This window comes from Mytilus californianus, unplaced genomic scaffold, assembly GCF_021869535.1.
Source record: "Mytilus californianus isolate M0D057914Y unplaced genomic scaffold, xbMytCali1.0.p SCAF_12, whole genome shotgun sequence".
NCBI classification, from domain to species: domain Eukaryota; kingdom Metazoa; phylum Mollusca; class Bivalvia; order Mytilida; family Mytilidae; genus Mytilus; species Mytilus californianus.
In genome coordinates this window covers 63,476,427-63,492,346 of record NW_026262604.1, presented here as the reverse complement: position 1 = coordinate 63,492,346, position 15,920 = coordinate 63,476,427, and the positions used below count along the sequence as shown (strand labels likewise).

At 33.0% G+C, this 15,920-nt stretch overlaps 1 protein-coding gene across 2 annotated transcripts in view; it reads left to right on the top strand.

Annotated features, from left to right (window-relative positions):
• LOC127722177 (low-density lipoprotein receptor-related protein 4-like) overlaps window positions 1–15,920 on the top strand; it is a 19,552-nt gene extending 3,632 nt beyond the window's left edge. Inside the window, exons 2-6 of one of the 2 annotated variants that reach the window (XM_052229070.1) lie at window positions 3,903–4,035; window positions 10,865–10,909; window positions 12,594–12,743; window positions 13,867–13,980; window positions 15,439–15,920. In XM_052229070.1, the coding sequence (XP_052085030.1) occupies window positions 3,991–4,035; window positions 10,865–10,909; window positions 12,594–12,743; window positions 13,867–13,980; window positions 15,439–15,498 (414 nt within the window). In that variant the 5' untranslated portion in view covers window positions 3,903–3,990 and the 3' untranslated portion in view covers window positions 15,499–15,920. The remainder of the gene's footprint in view (window positions 1–3,902; window positions 4,036–10,864; window positions 10,910–12,593; window positions 12,744–13,866; window positions 13,981–15,438) is intronic. The other variant, XM_052229069.1, reaches the window with a different exon arrangement.

The following is a 15,920-nucleotide window of genomic DNA, read 5'->3' as shown; positions in this document are numbered from 1 at the left end:
TTTGCACCTTTTGTTTGCGGTATACCATCTTTTCCGCAAGTTTTTTGTTTTCTGTTTGATATTGAATTAATATTTAAGATCCACTTTGTTACATCTGGTGATCATTTTATTTGGCAATCGCCAATGGCAGTCGGTAGGGTTTAAGAACATCCGTTGATCGACCTGCTAGTCAAATGCGTTGTTAAAATATACTTTGTCACTTTTTTGGTCTTTTGGAAAATGTTGTTTGTGCTGTATTTAGACCCCTTTACCAAGAAATTTGTTTTGCATGCACACGTATAAATATTGCGGTTTTTATCCAACGCAATCATTGTACAGGAGATTTGGTGTCACGAAATCTCAGTAGCACGAGTTCGAATCCCGGCGAGGGAAGAACAACAAAATTTGCTAAAGCCAATTTACAGATCTAACATTGTTGGGCTGATGTTTAGACGAGTTGTATATACAGAATGTACACAGTCATGTATCACCATCACTGCTGGTGATCCGATGGATAAATCTGTTGTAGAGTTGTCACTGGTTCAAACGTACTTATATATATATATATGTATATATATATATACAAGTCTAAATTGAAAACAACGTTCAAACCTATGATTGCGTTGGATAAAAACCGCAATTTTAATACGTGTGCATGCAAAACAAATTTCTTGGTAGAGTGGTCTAAATACAGCACAAACAACATTTTCCAAAAGACCAAAAAAAGTGAAAAAGTATATTTTAACAAAACGCATTTGACTAGCAGGTCGAACAACGGATGTTCTTAAACCCTGCTGACTGCCATGGCGATTGCCAAATAAACGGATCACCAGATGTAAAAATGGATCTTATTAATTAAATACCAAACAGAAAACAATAAACTTGCGGAAAAGATGGTATACCGCAAACATGAGGTGCAAAAATTTGAACACCATATCCGGATTTCGACAATTAATGTCTCTTCAGTGATGTTAGGAATCGAAACGGTATTTGGAAGGCCATATAATTTACCTCAATTTGGGATTGACTCTTGAATTTTGAAGAGTCAAAATAGGATGAACGGATCAGACGTACTTATATACAAGTCCAAATTGAAAGCAACGTTCAAACCTATGATTGCGTTGGATAAAAACCGCAATTTTTATACGTGTGCATGCAAAACAAATTTATATATATATATATCGTCAGCTCTCCAACACTAAATTTTATAAAGAATTAACATGTGATCCAACGAAATCAACAAAAAAATTAATGACGTCCTCTCAGAAATGAATAAAAATAAACAAATTGATGACGATACGTACGATTATCTACGCCCAGACGAAACTTGCACAACCGGTCGATTTTACATACTTCCAAAACTCCATAAAGAAGGGATTCCAGGGAGACCTATAGTATCAGCTAATGGCCATCCCACCGAAAAAATTTCAGAATTTGTTGATTACCACCTTAGACCACATGTTAGACAACTGCCATCTCATATTCAAGATACAACTGACTATTTGAAAAAAATGAATTCCTTAAGTCCTTTACCTAATGACACAATTTTGGTTTCGATGGATGTGTGTTCTTTATACACAAATATTCCAAAAGATGAAGGAATAGCCGCGTGTGAAAAAGTATGGAACACTCGAAAGGATAAACATCCACAAACTGACTGTCTAATTCAATTGCTCAAGCTAGTGCTTGAAAATAACAACTTTATTTTCAACAAGCACTTTTTACAGATTGACGGAACTAGTATGGGAACAAAAATGGCACCTTCTTTTGCCAACATTTTTATGGGGGATCTTGAAGAACGCATCCTTTTGAGTGTGCCATACAAACCCTTGTCATGGCTCCGTTTTATTGATGATATTGACATGAAATGGAACGATACTGCAGAACATTTACAAGATTTCTTAGATCATTGTAATCAGTTTCATCATTCAATTAAATTTACATCTGAATTTTCAAGCGAGAAAATTGCTTTTCTCGACACCACCACATTTGTAAAAAACGGGGTCATTACAACTGATCTCCACACAAAGAAAACTGATAAACACCAGTTCCTTTCTCCAAAAAGTTGTCACCCGAAACACTGCTCCAGGAGCATACCTTACAGTCAAGCCATCAGACTAAAGCGAATTTGCTCCTCGGAATCCAAACTCAACTATCGTTTGGGACAACTAAAAAAACAACTAAAATCAAGAGGGTACAAAAGCAAAAACATCACAGACGCTTTTGATAAAGCCCAAGAAAAAGATCGAGATATCCTCATGGAATACAAAGATAAGACGACCCGCGCAGATAGAATTCCGTTTGTTGTCACCTTCCATCCCGATTTGACAAATATTTCATCTACTATCCGCAAGCACTGCCGTTTTATCGAAAATGACTCTTCCTTAAACGAAATTTTTCCATCACCTCCTGTTATTGCCTATCGCAGACCCAAAAATCTCAAAGACATACTTGTCACATCTAAAGTACAGAAACAAGAGACTTCTAAAATTGGGTGTTACAAACAATGCGGAAGAACCAATTGTAAGTGCTGTAAAGTCGCCAACACTGACTACTCTTTCAGCAGCACAGTAACAAAGCAGCGATACAACATCTATGTTACATCTAATTGCAAAACGGAAAATAGTATTTATATTCCTACTTGTGGAACTTGCAAGCTGCAGTATGTTGGTGAAACAGAAACGAAATTCAACATCAGACTTAACAATCACATGTCTTTTTATACAAAAGGAAGAAACTGTCCAATTACGAGACACCTCTTAAGAACAGGGCATACTTTTGAAAATATCACCTTTCAAATAATTGAGGTAAACCAAAATTGGACTCCCAAAGAAGAAAACAGAGAGAAAGGTTCTGGATGCATCAGCTACGTACTCTTGAACCTGATGGACTTAATGAGAGAGATGAAAAACAGTTCTACCCAAAACCAAAGGAATAAATCCTGAACTTCATTCTATTTAACTAAAACAACTATTTGTTTTGATTTAAGAATTGCTTTGTACAATAAGCGGCAAAAATATTTTTCTAGACAATTTACAAACATAGATTTTTTATAGAACATCAATAAATTTTGTTAAACTTTTACTCAAATTTTGTGTAGTTCAATCTAAAAATAAGCGGCAAAAGTATTTTTCTAGACAATTTACAAACATATATTTTTTATAGAACATCAATAAATTTTGTTAAACTTTTACTCAAATTTTGTGTAGTTCAAGCTACAAAAATATTTTTTTGTCATGCATCCGATTTCACCTTGAGAGATGCACAATCCCGATGAAGCTAATTTGTTTAGCGAAATATTGCGTGAATGATATAAAATATAACAACTAATTTTATAACACTCAATAGTGTGTTAAAGTTACATTCTTAGGCACTTATATATATATATAGATATATATATATTTGTGTATGTCTGCCTATGTGTAGTGACAACTGTAAATTATACCTTGTCCATCGGATTTCTTATGATTAAGAAATACTAGGCTTTAGAATAGTTATGCCTTTTTTCGGAACTATGCCTTTTTTCGGAGCTATGCCTTTTTTCGGGGCTATGCCATTTCTATATTGTAAAACTAATTGCATATATTTTTGTGTATGGTTATTTGTTCTTTCAAACTTTTGATCTCAAGCACTTAAGACGAGATTTTAGAATTAAAATTGTATGCATATCTTAGTGTATCAAATGGACAATGTTCATGTATATCTTAATACAGTTATGCATATGGAGCACAATATCTAGAACAAAAGGGGCCTTTACAAAAGATACAGGGTCATGCTAAAAAATCGAGATATACACATGCAGCAGTTCGTCCGATTTTTTTATATAAAATATTGCATGGAGAAAAGGGGGTAATTGATCTTAGAAAAATTGCCTTGCAAATATATCTATTTCACGGAATTGTGCATCCTTTTTCTTTTTACAGGTCAATAAAGAAACTCAAATTTGCATTACCAGTTAATTCATTCAAAAGAGCCGCTGTTCTTTCGGCATACGTCGACGAAAAGAGGGCAATGGAATCTATTGAAAAATTCCGTTCATCGATTGAAAAAGAAAAGGTAGAGACATCTGCCATCAATAGCATCAAAGAAATTATCACGTCTGTTAAACACAAAAGAAAAAAAGATGTAATAGCAAGCTTAAAATTAGCTACATCTGCTGTCAGTGGTCCTAAAATAACTAATAAAAAAGGGGCAGTTAAAAGTTTAGCAAGTAAGTTAGGCGTTAATCGGAAAACAATCAAAAATGGCAAAACCTTCAGAGCGAAAGTTCTTCATTCTGGAAAATCCTCTTTTTTATATACACCAAGAAAAACTAGGCGTATATATATATTTATTAAGAAACTACCCCTTTACAACGGGGGCACTTGCAGGCAGGATACCTGTAAATGCGTCTAAGTGCATATACAATGAATAATGTACAATGAAATAAAATACACACAGGACAATATCATAGTTAAAAATTGATTCTCTTTAAAACAAGTCAACTTTCATGTAAAACATAACAGCATTATATATTAAGATAACATCTCAACATTTAGAGATCACATCAATTAAATTGCACACGCAAATCACAGTTAGCTTAATTTTCTAAACTCGAAGACCTGTAAGTGTACATTTCACTCAACATCTTTTTACTAAAAGTGTCAACATGTTTACAAACATTTGGATCAACCTTATAGAAATATTCACCTAGCAGCATGTTTCGTAGGACGGTAACTCTGTGAAGCAAAAGTCGGTGAAGTTAGTACTTAGGTACTCATTTATATCGGCAAAATACTTAATTCGTATAGGGGAATATTCAGAACAAGTCCGGCAATTGTTCGTATTCTGTTTATGGCTCCTTACATGAACTTGTTGATGCAACATTATGTCCCCGATCTGCCAATACGTACCAACATAAAATGTCTTGTTTGAATCGGGAATGTGCGGAGCTGTGTGGTGTTGACAAACTTGACTTTTTACCAGAGGAATTGGACAAACAAGGAGCGGTGGAGTTCTCATGGGAACGATATGAATATCAAAATGTAAAAAAAAGGAGACAAAGTAGTAAGAAAGCTTGTTTTGTAAAGAAAAGCTCTATGGCATGTGACATGTTTGATAATATGAAACAATTACTTGAGAATTTTCTGTCCCACCAAATTTAGAGTTTACTGGCAGTCAAAACAAATGAAAACTTTGATAAACAATTTACTAGTCACGCATTGTGTTGCAGTCCATGATTTCTCCGAAAACTATAAATGCACAGAACAGTGTGAAATCCAGTCTTCTTTTTTCCAAAAACAAGAAGTTTCTATTCATGTGGCAATTTAACATAGACACGCGATTTTGGAGTATGACGGAATAGATAGTAATGAAAATCACCCAAACATTATTACAGAACATTTTTTTGTAATCAGTCCGGACCAGAAGCATGATCACCATTTTACACATGAGATTCAGATGTGTCTGTCATGCACGAGTTTACCAACGGGTGTAGTGCCCAGTACAAAAGTCGAGATATCAGTTATTGATGTTCCGATTTAGGATATGACAAAATTGTTAGGAATTTTTTTGAAACTTCACATGCTTGTGGACCTCAAGATGCAGCCGGTGGTTTTATAAAAAGCAAGCCGACTTGTCTATCATCCGTGGGCAGCGTGTGATACAAAGTGCACGAGATTTATATGACTTTGCATCAGAAAATCTTTGCAAAACTGCTGAGGATTCGAAATGTTCACGTAAGATTTTTTGATATATAGATACGATTTATCGAAACCGTGATCGATATTTCAAACCCGTAAAAGAGAACAGAAAAATTCACCAGGTATGTTCTTCGAAATCAGCAACATTAGAAATTAGAAAGCTGTCATGCTACACGTGTGAAAATTGTTTAAACACAGATTACAATGATTGCTTGAATGTTGATCAAATTGGTAACTTCTCAATTTTAAAAATTAATAAGGAAAACGCTGATCAGGAATCAGAAGATGAAGAAATCGCCGATGAAATTGAACAACTCTACGACCTTGTTTCTACCGGCACAATTTTTGCCATTTAAGCAGACGATGTTATTCAGCCTTATTATTTAGTAAAAGCCAACAAGCAGATGACTGTTCTACGCAAAGAGTCAACGGACAAATGGGGGATAACCTATCTACCCGGAACAAAAGTAATACATGGATATTATTTTGGCACGGTAAACGACAATCCAACTGAACAAAAACTCATAAAACGTACATGTATTTCCGCTATAGTTCCTGCGCTTTCTGTAGTGTATATATGTTCGGAACTTGAACTTAGTGACGATGTTATAGAGAAAGTCCAAATAACTGTCCATTCCTGGGAAATAATGGAGCGGAGGCCCGGAGGGCCGACGCCCATTATTTCCCAGGAATGGACAGTTATTTGGACTTTCGCTAACTTAAAATACACCTTAAATATTAAGAACGAATTTTAGATCATAAAATTTAAAGAATTTTATTTCATTTTGTATTGGTTTTCTTTTCATTTTCCACATGGTGTACCCAATAATCCACAGGCAAAATTAAAGATCAAGCTGACCATCAACTCACTTAACAAGTATTTATGAACAGTAGAATAATTACTATAAAAAGATCTTGAATAAAGTTCATCCAGATTTGTGTTTTAAATCATTGGATACGCACGTCTTTCTTGTGTTGGGATTGAAAGCATATTTATTTGTGTCTTTAAGTGTTATTTCGGGAGAGAGAATAAACTAATATTTATGCATATTATTATATGTTAATGGATTATGTGTTTTTCGTTTGATAAATCTTGGATGTAGAATCGTCTGAGAAAAATGACATGGTACAACTAAAATAAATTTCCAGGTATGTAACACTCTAGTATATGTTTTTAAACTAATAAGGGTGTAGTCGATTTGAAGTCGTATCTGAAACAAAATATGATTCTATATTTCAAACCATTCTATTAGATCAAATTATTATCAGAAAGATTGCCTTTTGTATGTCTTTAAATTAAGTGGAAAACTACTTTTTGATTTCGTTTAAACATTTTAAGATTAACGCTGTCATTTGCACTACGAATATAACTGTTATATTTGCTACTGGTCATATAACAACAGTGAAGGAATTAGATTGTGTTACGCGTTTCTGTTGAAATTTGAATAAAAAATCCCGCCCAATAGTTAACACAAGCCTTATTCAAATGTTATCCATACCCTTCAAATTCTGTTCAATAGTACCATATTCAAATTATAACAACGAAAAATCAAATAATATACCGAATACGCCATTTTGAGCATTTTAGTTTCTTGAACTATTTATTTTATTTAACCACAATACTATTGTAGAAACTATCTGAGTAATATTTCTTTTTTTTAATGTACATATTAAAATGGAACAAAATCAAAATACAACACTTTAAATTTCAAGCAAATAATATCTTACACGGTAAAATTAAAAGCAAATCTGCAAGTGAAATATATTTTCATTAATTTTCCTTATTGTATAATGTTACTGTGTTCAATATTACGAAAGAATTCAACTGAGTTAACCCATTTGATATTTTGTAGATGCACAGAAGAGGACCGGCACTCAATGGAAAATATTCGTTTTTACCCGCTTGGATACTATCCGTGACAGAAATTTAGCCAAGATGTGCATCGGAAAACAAATTGTGGATAATGTTGTGGAATTTTAGTGAAAACGATATCATATATTATACGATGGAATTACGACTCGCAAATAAAAGCTGTTTATCAATAATGAGATATTTGGTGTTCATTGTATTACTACGAGGTCATCCCAATTAAAAAAAAAATCTCCATTTAATATCAGCCGTTTAGTAAGTTTTCATCTTCATTCAATATCGCGTTACGTCCTTTCGAACTATTTACATGGGTGAACACTTTTTAAGAAAGTGCCAATGGAAATAGCGAAAGGGGAAAACGTCCGGATGAATGAAGATGGACAATAGAAAATAACTCTCCATTCCTGAAAAATAATGGAGAGTTTGAACAAAAGATTTAGGTCACAGGTGTATTTTAAGGAACAATTCATATTGACAATTTCCTCCAAAGAAGTATACTGCGCTGCCTTGATGAGTGAACAGTCAAATAAAAGTTTAAAATATGAGTCAATAAATTTTGAAATACTTTAAATATATCTGTATTTATTTAAAACGGGGAGTTAAGGTCCAATTTCACTTCTTTGTGACTATGATTAAACATGTATTCATGCTCCGAATTAAGCCGTGTATTAAACATTTTTAAACATGAAATGTTAACTAATCACTCCCAAAATCGATGTTCAATAAGTTCAATTCGTCATATTACGAAACTTATGGTATAAAAACAAAATAAGACAATTAACAATAGCCGCCTCGTTAATTACAAATACACATAATCTCAAAATATAATAATTCAAGTAGTGAAAAGGCAGAAAAAACACACAAATAATTTGCTTGCAGACGAACACCGTCTGGTCGTCAATTTTAATTATAAGAAAATAACGTCGTTTAAGTAATTTGAAGACGTTACGTTTGTGGACTCAGCTTTTTGCACGCCGTCCACTGGACAGTATTATGTTGCACAATCTGTCCCGGATGAGGTCTCGGATTGCAGACACGCGTATGCATTAGATCTTTTTTTAGAATCGGAGAACGTGTTTCGTTTTGTGAAGATATCCTGAAGAAAATAAGGGAGTACAAGATTGAAATAAAAACCTATTTCTATGGCAAGACTCCAGAACAATAGCGTTTGCACGAAAAGAGGAATAAATCGTGAAATAAAACTAATCTAAAGTTGAATCAACCATGAGGCAATTGCATATAACATTTCACAGGAAAACGACCGAATGATATCAAAGATACTAGGCTGTATGATTTGTAAGGTCTACTACACCAGAGATCCTATGCACATTCCCAGGCAGGATTTGGGTATGGACTTCCTACCCCAATTTTATTCTTGGAGCATTGGGCTGTTTTCTGGTCTTTGGTCGGGTTGGTGTTTCTTTGACACATTCCCCTTTCCTATTCTCTATTTTATTAAAAACACCACAATAGTAAAAATGGATTAAAGTTTGAAAATATAGCAATTTATACTCTGCTAAAAAAAAAAAAGAAACGCATAGGTCTGATTTATTTTAAAATAAAATATAATGAACAAAAAATTAAAAACATATTTGACAATTAAAAGTTAAGTGATGTCTCATTAAAGATGTATTTAATATACAAGTGCCGGGATTGTAACCGTTTTAATTAATCAAAAACAAAATAGATATTACTAGTGATAAAAACCAATATCAAAGATCTTGCATCGGTGTTAAATTGTCAGATAAATTTAGTTAATGATTTACCAGTCATACGTAGCTTACAAAAACAAATTACAAAAACTTCACTTTACAAGCAGGAGCATAGCAAACCAAGGTATGTTAGAGTACAAAGAATCTATGTCTCTTTCATATTGCAATAGCATGAAACATTTGACTTTTCTACCCTTTACACAAGTATTTCCCTTCCAAACTAAAAGAGAAATTGAAAGAATTGGTCCTGCTTTGTTTGAAAAAAAGAATGGCCAACGTAGAAACAACTTTTGAAATATCTTGCCTGAGGAAGGGATAAATCATATTTTGTTAAAAAAAAAAACCCACTCTGATTCAAACCAAAAATTCTATGAAACTGACAATATCAAGATGCTTGATAATTTGATTGACACACTATTTGTTACGTTTAGAGGGAGTGTTTTTCAGCAAACAGTCGACATTGCAATAGGAACCTACTGTGCTCCTCTTGTTGAACACATCTATTCCATTGAACTTGAATAAAGAATTCACCAGATACAGTTAAGTCTGCCTCATCTCTTGACTTACATTTCGAAAATTGACAACGAGGGTCGGTTGAGAACAAAACTTTACGACCAAAGATATGATTTCAGTTTCCCGATTTTGAACTTTTCATTTCTATGTGGCAACATCCCAGCAGCGTCTGTATATGGATTATATATCTCCAAGGTGATACGTGATCTCAGAGTTCCAAGTGGTGAAGTTGAAATCCTCTCTTTGAAAATTTAAGGGACGATATTACGAGTTGATGGACCGTTAACGAATATCTGTATCACAGATGACAACGGATATGTTCCAGTTGTCTTTACCACAAACCGTCCTCTTTTCTCCGAAGGTGACATAACGAATTAAACTTATCACCGGGTTTGTACTTACATGAGTACACGACAGCTATCACATATGGAGCAGGATCTGCTACCCTTCCGGGTCACCTGAGATCTGACACTTTTTGTTTTTGATGTGATTCGATTTGCTCAGTAGTTAGTTTTCTATGTTTTATATTCTGCTGTTTGTCTTTTGGTCGTTTTTTCCGTTTTTGCCATTGCATAATAAGTTCATCGTCGACTTACAAGTTTGATTATACTTTATGTATCTTCTGTGTCTCTTTTACTTCTAATCAGCATCAATTTTAAAGTTTATTAGTTTTTGAAATTGTTTTCTGTAACTGATATTGGGACGGAAATAGTTGACATTTTAGCAATATTTCTATACAAAGGTTCTTTAACATAAAATGTCAAACCACCTCCACTTATTTACATTGTTATTATTACCTATTAGCATTATAGACATAATATAGATGTTTCTAAATGCACATTAGAATTGTCAATATCATTGTTAAAATTGACATTTTCTTCATTTAAATGAAATAACATTTACATAAATAAATTGTAAAAATATTTTAATGTTTCAACTATTAGATTTGGATTCTAAAAGTAGCTTTGTAGATTATACATTAAGTTACATGGGAGTAATCAAAGTGTGATTACAATGACTTTATCACGGAGACATGAATGTTTTGAATACTGTTGTTAACTAGTTATATAGTTACAGAGAAATGAATTATCATTTTGTTTTCATTTCAGTATTCCTCTTTGTTATACCTCTTCATGGCTCCATTGTCGTGCAAGGTAAGTGCATCTTAAACTTTTAATTCGTTTTTTGAAAAGTACACATTCAATTTGTTAACTACACAATACTAGTATAAATTAACTGTTCTCTTGGGTACTTGAAGTTTTCTTAATTATGCAACACGCTTCCTATAAATAATGCAACTGTTCAAAGCCTGTGAAATATCCATATAGATCGATATCAATGAAACTCTGAAAACAAAAATCGAGATCGGAAACAAAAAATGTGAAATTAGAAATACTTTTCATTTGAATGAGAAAGAAACAGAGGTAACTTAAATTGAAAAGTTTAATTGTGCTGTTTGGTTTGCGGTTTTTTATTTAATCCTGACCTTTTTAAATGGATACATCTAAGTGCGTCTTTGCCAAGTAGAACCCTTATCCGTGGGCATCTTCTTGTATATCTTAATGTTTTGTAATTTAGGAATTTTATTTGTTGTGATGCACTGCAGATTTCTAATTGTCTTTCTCTTAGATTTATCAACAACTTCTTTTGACACATGGCAATCTAGAGCGTGACACATTGTACAGACTCTAGTTTTGTCACCATCATGATTTTGTTCACTGATATGGAATATCTGATGACCACGGATATGTTCTCCAACTTGTAGCATAGTCCCGTTCTCTTTTCGTTGTCATTATCACCGAACTTTTTCTTTCATAAACATCATGATAGGAAGAAGTAAAATAACAAAAATACCAAACTCCAAGGAACATTCAAAACGGAAAATCCCTTATCAAATGGCAAAATCAAAAGCTCAAACACATCAAACGAATGGAAAACAACTGTCATATTCCTGCCTTGGTACATTTCAGACATTTCCTTATGTAAAAAATGGTGAATTAAGCCTGGTTTTATAGCAAACTAAACCTCTCACTCGTATGACAGTCGCATAGAATTCCATTATATTGACAACAATGTGTGAACAAACCAAACAGACATAATAGGAAACAATGTCAAAAATAGGGGTACAACAGTCAACATTGTGTTATAATCTTAATCACTATAACGCAAAACAAATATGTCAACAAAGAATAACAAAATGGCGTATAGACAAAGCACATATTAGCAAAAATGAAAGACAAGAATATAAAAAATGACAATAGCACAATAACACAATAGCGGGATGTATAAGTACCGAGACACGCCAAAAGGATATTACAAAAATGGACCAAACAGTAAAGGTTAATAATTTACAAAGATAAATAAAAGAACACTATAACACAATAATTGTTTTTCTTTCCTGACCATCTGAGTCCCCTTCGCCTTTGGTGCGGTCCTTGCTTCTCAATCTGTAGTTTTCTCTTTTGTATTATGCTGATGGTTGTTTTTCTGTTTGTTTTAATTTTTTGACTTGTGGTTTATGGGTTTCCCCGTAGTAGTTTCTCTCTCTTTTATATATTATTTCAGCATGCCATTGACTTATGGTTTATGGGTATCCCCGTAGTAGTTTCTCTCCCTTTTATATATTATTTCAGCATGCCATTGACTTGTGGTTTATGGGTATCCCCGTAGTAGTTTCTCTCCCTTTTATATATTATTTCAGCATGCCATTGACTTGTGGTTTATGGGTATCCCCGTAGTAGTTTCTCTCTCTTTTATATATTATTTCAGTATGCCAATGTTAGAAAGCTGTTGGGACATCAAAACAACTACTATATATATACCGGTAATATATTGTAGACGTTAGAGAAGAAACGATATGCACACCATGTTCCAGTGGATATTTTCAATGCAAAAACTGCAGATGTATACAATCAAGTTGGAGATGTGACGGGGATTCAGACTGCGGCCCAGATGATACCTCAGACGAAGATGCTTGTCATCTGTGTGGTAATTTTGTTAATTGATAATGATGTTTGCCATAGTGAATTTAGAGGATGCTTATCGTAAGTTCCGATCAGAGAGTGTTTGTTTCTAGAGGGATTATATTCCGTATGGTGTAGACCGACTACATTGACCAGTTAATGTACCAATGTTTTAACATTTAAGATATTTCAAGTTCTCACCATTGATGCATTCTGCAAAATTGTAATATAGTACTAGAATCTAGTTTCAATTTAATATTAAATAGTTTGTTCATAACACTGTAACAATTTATCTCTTATTTAATTGTTTGTGAAGTATTCTTTCGGGTGAAACCATTACGTCAGAGCTCTATTTTGTTCAATTTTTATATCAACCAAATAAATTCAGATTTGTGCAATTGTTTCATAGCTATCTTTTTCAAAAGAAACGAAGTTAAGGATGTTCGCTACTAACTAGCTTTTCAAAACACTGTTATAAATTGATAGTATATAAATAAAGGAAATAAAAAAGCAGAAACAAATGAAAGGTCCGTGTGCTTGTTTTCGAGATATAAGCCATTGAAAATTTTGCGGGAAAAGATTCTCTCTAGATTTTTCATACATTCAACATTGGTACCTTTTTTCATTCAAAAACTATGAAAATATAATAAGGATTTTATAAGATTTTCAAAGATGACATTTTAAACTTTATGTAATCAAATTATGGGAAAAAAAGTAGGGGTTAGTGGGCAAAAAATTGTAATGGCACTCCATGGATAAAACTAGAGGATTCCGAATATCTTGCAAAAATTCAAAAACAAGAGGAGCGAACATCCTTAACAAACAAAAACTGCGTGAATCGCATGAACTAAAAAAGAAGCGAGACCGGGTGCGTCTGCTGCTATACATGTATCACCGCCATACGAAACACACTAATTTAAAATCTCACAATCAAAATAGGACAATCTAGATAAATAAAATTTATACTACACGAGGTTCACTTTTTAATATCAACAAAGAGGATGATTTACATATAGTCGAAATACTTTAAGAATTGATATATTTTGGTAATTTAAATAAAATTAGAAAGTTTATTTTTAATGTAGCAACTTTATAAAACTTGCTTTTATCCATAATATAGCAAAAAGATATCAATTTATCCTCTATAGGTCAATGCTCGGGCTATAGGTGCGAATGTGGGAGATGTATTCCACAACGATGGTTGTGTGATGGAGTTCCGGACTGCTCTGATAGCTCTGACGAGATCCAATGTGAAGGAAAAGGTATGGTAGCTATCAATAATATATTAATATTTTGATAGTGTATAAAAATGTAAGAATTATCGTATTTAAAACTTATTTTTAAAGCAATGTGTGAATCTATATCAATTATAGTTGATTTATACTTGGTAGTTATGTTGGCTACGCCAATCTTATATTAAGTTAGCAATAAATGATTATAAAATATAAAATGATTTCTTGCTTATTTGGAAAATTCAGCATAACCTACAGTATAGTGAAGTACACCCATGTCTTTTATTCATATATAAATGGAAAATCGTGACAGAATAATATTATCAATCTCGCTAACTCGATATTGGAATCATATGTAAAGTAACATGTACATATCAATGCATATACGAACGAATATGAACTTATGAAATTGAAAAAAGCTTCGTTTCCAGAGTATACAATTATCTATTTGCTATGAATATGATGTTGTAACTTATGGTCTCGAGAATGCCGGATGAGTGACATGTGCTGTCAATACTTATAGTTCAACGTATGTTGATCGGTTGTATCCTAATGAACTTAAAGGATACAACAGATACAGTTAAGTTTGCCTAATATCTGAACTAACATCTAGAAATTAACATTAGGGTCGGATGAGAACTAAACTTTACAACAAATGGATTGATTTTCATTTTCAATTATGAACTTTCCATTTTTATGTAGCAACATTCAAGCAGCACCTGTATATGGAGTATATATATCCCAGTTGATACCATATTATAGGGCTTGTGTTTCCTATATTGATTTTCTTGGTAGAGGGTTATATTACAATTACTGATTTCAGGGAAGCTATTGCATTAAGGGTTTCAGGTGGTAAAGTTGGTTGAAGTGATCCATTTGAACGTTTAACAGACGCTGTCATGGTTTAATTGACCGTAATGGAATGTATGTGTCACGTATGACTAGGTTCCACTTGTCGTAATAACAATCCTGTTCTCATCTCCCCGATTATGACATTACCGAAAGCGACTTATTACCAGATTTTACTTGCTTGAGGAATACAATCGATGACACATTGAGTAGGATCTGCTTACCCTTCACAGCATTTATGTATTTACATATTCTTGGATTTCAAATTTGTACGTTAAAGCGTCCCTGTTGAACTTTAATCCAGAACACATTTTTTTTTCTTGTATTATTATTCAGAAATTTTTGTAAATGTGAAGTTTGTTATTGGATAATCGCACTTATATTTCTGCATATTATACAGAGAAAAATACTTTATTGCAGGTGCAATGTCCATGAAATAATCCTCCCATTGTATGCATGTAACAAAACGGTTATATTGATAAACACATCCAGTACAACTTTTGTTAACGCCATCATTGCTAGTGCAATACTGGGGGAAAATTGTACAATAACTGTTGGTTATGTTCATTATGGAACATTAGGTCAATATAACTAATAACATTATATTTGATTGTCGATTTTGTTTTATTTTTCCTACAGACTACTGTGACCTTGATCCAGATAATCACTTCCGGTGTACAGAAAGTGGAAGGTGCATAATCTTGAAATGGAAATGTGATGGAGAGTTTGATTGTGGGGCTAGTGATCAGTCAGACGAAAAAGGATGCTCTCATTTATAAACATAATGTGATGCATGCTTACATCATTGTAGAACATAACCTTAGAATACAGATTTGACAATAGATTTGGACCTACAATAACTAGCGATTCTTAAGTTTCATTTATGAAATACATGAAATGCATTTATCTCGTTTCTTCTTTCTTATAAATTAACAAATATATTGAGAGAATTAGTTCAACTTTGTTTCATAAAAAAACATAGATACAAATATCTTGTTTTCATGGAGTGTAAATTCATTTATTTTCTTTGTACCAATTTTCGTGGATTGAGAAACAATGTACTTTCTTAGATATCCAAAGTCGTGGTTTTGATTACTTTTAATTAAATTCTTTGAACAATT